The following is a 10115-nucleotide window of genomic DNA, read 5'->3' on the forward strand; positions in this document are numbered from 1 at the left end:
GTGGAATTTGTTATATGTAGGAGATGCAACCTGAAGGAGATTGGAGACTGTAAGATGTTGGCAGGGGACAGTGTAGCTATACAGCATCGGATGGAGGTATGTATGATGGTTTTGGTTGTGAAGAAGAAGAGGAGGAGGAGAGTGAGGAGCGAAAGAAGAATAAGATGGTGGAAACTGAAGGAAGAAGACTGTAGTGTGAGATTCAGGGAAGAGGTCAAACAGGGGCTCGGTGGTGGTGAAGGGGCGATGGATGATTGGGCAACTACTGCAGAAGTGATAAGGGAGACTGCTAGAAAGGTACTTGGTGTGAACATCTGGAAATAGAAAGAAAAACAAAGAGACGTGGTGGTGGAATGAGGAAGAGCAGGAAAGCATAAGGAGAAAAGGGTTGGCAAAACAGAATTGGGATCGACAGAGTGATGAGAAACATAAGCAGGAGTACAAGGAGATGAGGCAGCAGGTAAAGAGGTTTGTGACAAAAGCCAAGGAAAAGGCATATTAGTAGCTGTATGAGAAGTTGGACACTAAGGAAGGAGAAAATTATTTATACCGGTTGACAAGGCAGAGAGACCGAGCTGGGAAGGATGTGCTGCAAGTTAGAGCAATAAAGGATGAAGATGGAAATGTGTTGACTAGTGAGGAGAGTGTGTTGAGAAGATGGAGGAAGTATTTTGAGCAGCTGATGAATGAAGAAAATTAGAGAGATAGACCATAGAAGCATTGAGCTGTTTAGGAGAGATTTCATTATTTGCTTTAAAAATGTTGATTGAGAAGTATAGAGAAGGTCAGAAGGAGTTGCTCAGTGTGTTGTGGATTTAGAGATAGCATAACTACAGGGTGGAGAGAGGGGTTGTGGTATTGTATGAGGAAGTCTGGTGTTTTAGAGAAGTATGTGAGGGTTGTGCAGGACATGTATGAAGACAGTGTGACAGCAGTGAAGTGTGCAGTAGAAACCACAGACTGGTTTAAGGTGGAGGTTGGATTGCATCAAGGATCGGCTCTAAGCCCTTTCCTGTTTGCAGTGGTGATGGACAGGTTGACGTACGAGGTCAGACAAGAGTCTCGATGGACTATGATGTTTGCGAATGATATTGTGATTTGTGGTGAGAGTAGGGAGCAGGGTGAGAAGAGCCTGGAGAGGTGGAGGTACGTGCTGGAGAGAAGGGGAATGAAAGTCAGTAGGAGTAAGACAGAGTACATGTGTGTGAATGAGAGGGAGGGCAGTGGCGTGGTGCGGTTGGAGGGGTGAAAGTGGAGGAGTTTCGTGAACCTGGGGTCAACAGTGCAAAGTAATGTAAAGTGTGTTAGAGAAGTGAAGAAAAGAGTGCAGGCAGGGTGGAGTGGGTGGAGAAGAGTGACGGGGTGATTTGTGATAAAAGGGAAGCAGCAAGAGTGAAAGGGAAAGTTTATAGGACTGTGGTGAGACCTGTGATGTTGTATGGTATAGAGACAGTGGCATTGACCAAAAAACAGACAGGTAGCAGGTATATAGGTAAAGATGATGAGGTTTTCGTTGGGAGTGACGATGATGGACAGGATTAGAAACAAGTTTATTAGAGGGACAGCGCATGTAGGACGTTTTGGAGACAAGGTGAGGGAGGTGAGATTGAAATGGTTTGGACGTGTGCAGAGGAGGAACATGGGGTATATCGGTAGGACAATGCTGAGAATGGATCGACCAGGAAGGAGGAAAAAAGGAAGGCCAAGGAGGAGGTTTATGGATGTGGTAAGGGGAAAACATGCAGGTAGTTGTATGAAATAGGCAGATGTAGAGGATGGGGGGTATGGAATCGGATGATCTGCTGTGGCGACCCCTAATGGGAGCAGTGGAAAGAAGAATGAAGAAGAATACAGTTTGAGCAGTTGGGGATTAAGGGCCTTGCCCAAGGGCCCAGCAGTGGCAGCTTGGTGAGCTGGGATTTGAACTCCGATCAGACGTCCAACACTTTAGGCACTTCCCAATCACATGCCGGTATATACTGTACATAATTAGGGACCATTAGAAACCAGGTGATAATTATAACGCTAATAATAATTTCATGATGTACACACACAGTACAAAATGGAAACCGTTTTGTAATAGCTTTAATAATTAACAATTAAAGGGTTTATTCTATGATGTTTTCAACTCTTCATTTTCATTTTCAGCATAGTATTTACTAGCCTGTTAGTGGTGTTTTAAACCTAGCCCAAGATGTAGTGACTTATGTGAAGTAGAAATGATGAGTAGAAAACGCCTATATTTTTCTTTTCATTGTTTATTTAATGCTGTATTTACCAAACTTCTTATTGTTCATGAAATTATTTAAGCAGCGGTGAGCAGCAAAGGCATCTCAATATGCACACGTCAAACAGTGAAGTGAATAAGGTATGGTGGCACATGATTTTTTTATCTCTATCTTCAGCTTTCCAGTTTTGGTGAACCTGTATCCACCAAAGCCTTAATGTTTTTGCCTGTGAAGACTGACATGGTCTTCTGCTGTTGTAGCCCATCATGTAGCTTGAGATCATTTTGAGACGCTTCTCTGCGTTCCATAGTTGTACAAAATGATTAATTGAGTTTATTATAGCTATAGTTACCAAGCATGCCAGTTTGTCTGTCTAAATTATATTAACCATTGTTCATTTGTTGTTTGCTCTTTGTGTGGATGTTCCTAAGTCCATATACTCTTGTTTGATTAATAAATAGGATGTTTAATCTGACTAACTGAAATGATAGAAAAATAAACATACAAAGCAGTTCCTCGAAATCAGTCATACAACCTTAAATCAGATTAGTGATTTTCAACTACACAGAATACTCTAAATTCACTGGAATCCCCATCCACATCATAATTCTGCTGTGAGCTACATTCATTTAAAATATCCTGACAGCTCCAACCATTTGTACTCACACCAGTCACAATAGTGCAGAAGATCAAATTACTCATTGGCAATATCCTCCCTACACTGGTTTAACCTTTTATCAGAACATTAGCATTAGAAAACTTACATGACAGCAAATCACATCTTGTTTAGACCCAATTGTTTCATATTTAGAAGCCTATTCCCTAAACAATCGTCAGAAATTATTTACTACAATATTCCTAGAAGGTTACAGGATTTTCCTCTTACAACCTTTTGTTCAATCTGAACAACAGATTTTTTCTGTGCTGTTGAAGTCGTTGTTGTTGTGTATCAGTACTGTCAGTATTTACCCTGTTCTGTGTTCAATGTTTAATATGTTTATAAGTAAAATATATATTTTTAAAAGATCAGAAAACAACCAGTACTGATTTAAACGCTAAAATGAGTCATTTTAATGTTTCGTTTTACTGTCAGAGAGGTGCACAGAGCAGATATGAACTTGAGGCCTGTCATAATTTTCCCATTTATCCCGTTGCTAACTGCATCTTTCTCATTGTAATAGGGGTTGATCCTTTTGATCAAGTTGATCAGGTTTTGCAACATAACTTAACAACCAACACTGGAATAATCATGCAGATGAATCAGTATTTCTTGTGCATTATTGGCTCACAAAAGTGAGTACACCCCTCACGTTTCAGTAATCATTTTAGTACATGTTCTCAAGGGACAATACTATAGAAATCAGTGGTGGGCCGTCAGGGCCAGCAAGGCTTCTCTGCTGGCCTAAACACTATCGAAAGCACTGACCTACATTTACAAAATTCTAATATTTGTTTCATGAAATTGTATTACTTTATTTCCAACAGTCTATTCTCTTAACTTCGTAGTGTTTCTTTTGGCTGCACTGCTTCCAGTAAGTGCATGTGGATGTTAGATTTTTTTTGTCCAATCAGATTGCAGCCTCTATGTGCTGCCATGTCAATCTAATCTGCCCAGGGCCTTCACACTCAGCAGTTCTGGCCGTTGTACATTAGACTTTACTAGCAATTAATGTTTCTTTAAACAAACATATTTTAAATTTGGCTCACAGGGAAACTGATACAGCCAAGTTCGACTAGCAAAACACGTATGTAGCGCTCTGCACACATTAATACATCTGAGTTAGACTTTTGGCTGACGGACGAAGAGAAGTTGATTTAGTCTCAGACATTCTTGAAAAATCCATTTTAAAGACGGACTTTTCCAGAAAAGCTAGACATCATGAGGAGAGCCAACCCTGAAACTAGCCAGCTTGTCTCAGCCCAGGAAAGGGTTGTCCACCACTTCCAGCCCAGTGCCTACGAGTTGTACCACTGGCTTACAGTATCTGAGGAGCGGTGCAAACTATATGAGTATGCATTCTGTATGCATCTCTGGTGAGTAGGTTGTATTTGATTAAAAAAAAAATTTGTCATAAGACAAATACTGATTCTGTTGCAGTTGTAGTGTAGAGGTTCGGAGCTGGCTTTAGTAAAAATGGTATTCACCCTCCATATGCGAAATGTCTCTTTCTGTAATGCCAAGCGTTGTTATATTGTGTTTTTGTATAGTATTGCTTGTTTATATAATTGCGACGTAATAGTGGTGGTATTAAAAGGTGGATTAAGTTGGGTAGATCCTCACCGAAGGCACAGGTACCAAATGCACGGCCCGCCACTGATAGAAATTAAACTGGCATATATTTTAGAGTAGTCAATGTGCAGTGTGCTATGTGCTGTCCTCTAAAAATACCTCAACATACAGAATACTAAATAGCTGGCAACAGCTGTATGTCGTGTAACCATGCAAAGCCGCATGTCTCATTCATCATGTTTTTGTCTGCTTGACAGGACCATACAAATTCTTGTATTAGCAGTTAGAATTTGGTGATTTGAGTACAATTCTCTCATACTGACCACTGGATGTTCAACATGACTCCTCTTGGCAAAAGACTCTCTGAGGATTTGAGAATTAGAGTTGTTGCTCTTTACGAACATAGAGGCTAAAGAAAATCGGTAACACCCTGAAACTAATGTAGAGTACAGTGGCCAGGGTCATACAGAGGTTTACCAATATGGGTTCTACAAGAAACAGGTCTCGCAAGGGTTGATCGAAGAAGTTGAGCTGCTTCAAAAAAATATTACTGCCAGCATCGCTTTAGAGGTTGCGAAAGATCTGCTTGTCAGTGCTAAGACCATACGTCGCACACTGCAACAAGTCTTTTTGCATGGACGTCATTCCAAAAGCTGTCGTCTGAGGAGACTAAGTTACAAAACTTTTTCAGCTCAGATGATGTCCAGCATGTGTTGTGATGCCCTGGTGAGGAGTGCCAAGAAAATTGTATTTTTCTTACAGTCAAGCTTGGTGGTGGTAGCATCATGGTTTGGGGCTGCATGAGTGCTGCTGGTACTGGGGATCTGCGGTTCATTGAGGGAAACATGAATTCCAACATGTACTGTGACATTCTAAAGCAGAACAACCCTCCCTTTAGAAACTGGGCCGAACAGCAGTTTTCCAACATAATAACGACTCCAAACACCAAGATGACAACTGCCTTGCTGAGGAAGCTGAAGGTGAATGCGATGGAGTGGCCAAGAATGTCTCCAGAACTGAACCCTATTGAGCACCTGTGGGGGATCCTCAACTGTAAGGTGGAGAAGCGTCATGTGTCTAATATCTAGCAGCTCTGTGATTTTAATATGGAGGAGTGGAAGAGGATCCCAGCAACAACCTGTGCAGCTCTGGTGAATTCCATGCCCAGGAGGATTAAGACAGTGCTACATAACAATGGTGCTCACACTAAATACTGACAGTTTTTACATGTTCACTTAGGATGTACTCACTATTGTTGCCAGTTATTTAGACAATAATGGCATGCAGCCATTAATTAATTAATTTATTTTTTTTATTTTGAGTTATTTTTCAATGCAGAAGAAGAATCAATGCAGAAAAAAACCAAATGTATGATCTTCACGGGCCCTCGGAATAGACCACTGAATGTTCCCTCAGTGATTACTCTTGACGGACGTGAAATACAGACTGTTACAACTTATAAGTATCTTGGTATTGTTATTGATGATTGCCTATCATTTAAGCCTCATGTTCACTGTCTAGTGAGAAAGCTGAGGCTAAAATTGGGTTTTTACTTTCGAAATAAGCTGTGTTTTTCTTTTAATGTCAAAAAACGGTTAGTGGCATCCACTTTTTTATCTATGCTGGACTATGGTGATATATTATATATGCATTCATCTGCTCATTGCCTTCAAATGATTGACGCAGCCTATCATGCATCGCTGAGATTTATCACTAATTGTAAAGCTCGCAGCCACCACTGTGAGCTGTACTCTTGTGTAGGGTGGTCTGCTCTGGCCACACGGAGGCTTTGTCATTGGTACACATTTATATATAAGGCTATTCTTGGTGTGCTTCCATCCTATTTATGTTCACTTCTTATGAAAAAAAGTGCTGGTCATTACTCTCTCCGTTCCTAGGCTGTTGTCTTGCTTTCTGTCCCACATGTCAGTACTGAGCTGGGTAAAAAGGCCTTTGTTTATTCTGCTCCCTTTACATGGAATTTGCTGCAGAACAACTTAAAACTTAGTAAATTGATTCCCTTGAGTGTTTTTAAGTTAAGAATAAGATCTTTTGAGTTGGACTCCCTCACATGTCAATGTTTTTAATTGAGATTTCATTGTAAGTGCATAATTGGCTTTCAAACTGTTTCTATTAATTTATTTGTCTTTATTTTCATGTTTTTGTGTGTCTTTGTACATATGTAATGATGTGATGTAATTCAGCTGCCTATCTTGGCCAGGTCTCCCTTGCAAAAGAGATTTTTAATCTCAATGAGCTTCTCCTGGTTAAATAAAGGATAAATAAAAATAAAATAAAATAAAATAAAATTTTTAGAGGACAGTAAATCTGTACTGCTACACAAGCTGCACATTGACTACTCTAAACTATATCTAAGTTTTATTTCTATAGTATTGTCCCATGAGAATTAGGAATATTTCCCTAGATTAAGAATCTATAAACTATAAATAAACCAAAAAAACCTTCTATATAAAATGATATACAGTATCTCACAAAAGTGAGTGCACCCCTAACATTTCAGCAACCAACAAGAAATAGGAGTTATGCATTTTTTGTGATATTAATATTGTAAATGAATTTTAAAAAAGCAGGTAATCATCTAAAGATATGAAAATGCTGTTATCACATGGTATACACTAGAAAACAAAAGGATAGTAATTATTAATTACGTGGGTGTGTATTACTGTGCTGAAAGAAAAATTCAGTGGTTCAGTAAATATGACAAAACCAAACCTGTAATTTTTAGCCCCAAACTGTTTGTATTATTGTTTGTAAATAAGTTGGGAGTCCATATCTATATCTTATCCTAGCACCAACAAGCTGCTACTGCTGTGCCCTTGAGCAAGGCCCATAACCCTCCACCTCTCAGTTATAGGTTGCTCTGGACAAGGACGTCTGCCAAAATGCCATAAATGTAAATGTTTTATAAAATATTCAAGTTTTCTTGTGTTTTTCTGTCAGGTGCATGGTGTTCACTGGAACACTAGTTTAATAATCATCTTAGGTGATGTGACTGGATTTACTTGTAGATAATGTAGATAATCATGTTTAGATAAATGTTTTATTTTTTCCAGGCTTGCAGTTTATGTGCTTAACTTGAGTAAAATGTATTAATAAAATTATTTATTCCTGGTACTGTTTACAGATTCAAATAAGCTTTGTTTAATCGAAGAAGTGTGTGTGTGTGTGTGTGTGTGTGTGTGTGTGTGTGTGTGTGTGTGTGTGTGTGTGTGACTTTCTTGTATATAATTTACTCCAATATTTTTTCCCGTGTGTAAATGACAGTGTACTAAAAGTACATAACTTACTATGTTTGGTCAGTGATGCCACCAGGGAGAAAGGGATTAACATCAAATGATAGTCAACTCAAGCTATTTTTTTATTAGTGAAGATTAAGTAAAGAATAGAGGTTATTGAAGTTCCCCATTTGAAATGTTCAACAATACTACCACCTAATGGTCAGAATGAGCCAATACACAACTTAGTAATTTTGCTACATGGAACGTACCACTTGTTGATGAATAAATATGCCAAAACATCTAGGAGTTAGACTGTGTGGTACATAATCTTAGTACATTATTCCTAATATACAGCATTCTAGTATACCTTCATAATTAAATTCAGGTATGAGTATGTAATGTTTGAAAACACATTAAAAGTTTATTTTATTTTATTAAAGCTTTTCTTTCGGTTCATCACTGTACATCCTCTACATTTCTTTTTTTTTATATTTACGCCACCTCGGTTAATACTCCTTATGTTCATTTAGAGCATCAACTTCATTAAGTAAAATAAAAAGGTAGAGAGTGCACAGTGGTACCTGTGAGAAAATTAAATGCAGGCTGAAGCACTTCGATTAGTTTTTGGTAAGCCTCAATAGCCTTTGAATGTCAGGTTCTATGTTAATCGTCTCAAAGTTTTTGCTGTATCTCTTGAAGGGCTCGCCCTCTGGGCCAATCAGGAACTTCTCAAAGTTCCAAGAAATATCAGTTCTGCTAATGGGACTCCACACTAAGAACTTGGGGTCCTGAATAAGAGAGACAGGGTCATCATCAGGGTATGGAAGTTTGTCTTTGAGGTATGCAAAGACGGGATGCGTGTTAGACCCGTTCACGTCGCACTTCTCAAAAATGGTGAACGACGGCTCAAACCCTCCACCTGGTCGTACATGCTTCAGGGAGGCCAGGATCTCACCATTTCTGCAGTTTTCCTGAGGAAAGATAACATTATCACACCTTATAAGTCTACCACGATTCTATGATGCTTGTGTTCGGTGTCCAATGATAAAGCTGTAGTCTGTCTTTCACTTGAGAAAGTGCATGTGGCGCTAAAGGCTAAGAGGTTAAAAGCTTTTAGGGTAATGTTTATAGGTATAGCCGTCTTCAGGGTTCAATTATATACCTGAATTATCATTAAGATACACATTAAAGTTTTAAAACACAAATGACAACAATGTTTTATGTAGTTTATGTAAAAATGCCTTTAAATAGTCTTTTACTGGCATTAATAGTAGGGCTTTAACTTCTTTCATTCTTAAAACTTTTGGTTTTCATGCCCAATTACAGTAATCTGATTACACCATCAAACAGGTTTACTTGCTTAATTAGTGCAAATGGAAATTGGGCAAAAACTTTAGTTTGATGCTCATTTTCAAGGTAAAAGAATACTCTTTAGTGTAAATCAAATTTTTAAAGCCAAATACAATGCAATTTTTCATCTTAAAACACTAATCCAACATATAAAAAACAATTCTGAATACACAGTGAATTGTTTGTGGCACTAACCTGGTAGCCAAACTGATTACAGGGGAAGGCCAGGACCACCAGCCGGTGCGGGTACCTGCTCTGGAGCTGGTTGAGCTGGCTGTAGTCCCGGGTGGTGGTGCCTCATAGTGATGCTACATTCTCGATGAGTACCACTCGGCCTCTGTAGATGTTAAAATCGACAGGGTCCCCTTCCAACTTGGTAGCACGCAGGTCATAAAACGTCTTGGCTATGAAGGCCATGGTCCGTGTTTGGTGTCCTCTTGATGTGCGTCTCCTTGCTAACTGGTATGCAAGTCATCCCGGTTGCCTGGCTTCAGGTCTAAAGCTTGAGTGTCAAATGACTTTCAGGGAAGTTGATATGCAAGTGATACATAATGCATCTAGCTGGTGAAAAGACAGAGTTAGGCCATCTCAGGTTTTATTCTATAAACCTAACTATTTTTATTCACCCTCAGACATTCTTGTCAAAGAAAATAAGTTACCTGGCTTGCAAGGCATTTTCCATAAATGACAGGAAAAGATGGTATAAAACATGCAAGGAATTTTAACAAGCAATGAACAACACACTCTAGACAGGCGTTATTAGTTGGTACGTTGACAGTTGGAGCAATCTCCATCTGTTTCCCAAAGTGAAAAAGAAAGTTATACAGGTTTGTGTAGCAGATTGAATAAACGCTCAGTGACTTTAGAGACTAGAATTTACTTCTGAGCTATTAAACATTCAGCAAGTCATCGACAACGCGCTCATGTCATTAAAAATGGATAAATGCTCAATCTAATTCCCTTCAGTGGAACTCGGCCCAAATTCTGATTCTGTTACATGGAATCTGTAATATAGCAGCACTTCTAATCTGCCAAAGAGCTAAGCTTCCTAAAATATATGAAAAGTCA

At 39.1% G+C, this 10115-nt stretch overlaps 1 protein-coding gene across 1 annotated transcript; it reads right to left on the bottom strand.

Moving 5' to 3' along the window:
• Positions 1-7813: 7813 nt before the first annotated feature.
• gpx2 (glutathione peroxidase 2) lies at positions 7814-10100 on the bottom strand. Its single transcript, XM_083550546.1, has 2 exons — positions 9243-10100; positions 7814-8668 (listed from the first exon to the last, which is right to left on the bottom strand). Exons 1-2 carry the CDS (start codon positions 9462-9464, stop codon positions 8315-8317), a joined length of 576 nt encoding a protein of 191 aa, XP_083406672.1. The 5' UTR covers positions 9465-10100; the 3' UTR covers positions 7814-8314.
• Between the last annotated feature and the right edge of the window lie 15 nt (positions 10101-10115).

This window comes from Silurus aristotelis (assembly GCF_946808225.1).
Source record: "Silurus aristotelis genome assembly, chromosome: 9".
NCBI lineage: Eukaryota > Metazoa > Chordata > Actinopteri > Siluriformes > Siluridae > Silurus > Silurus aristotelis.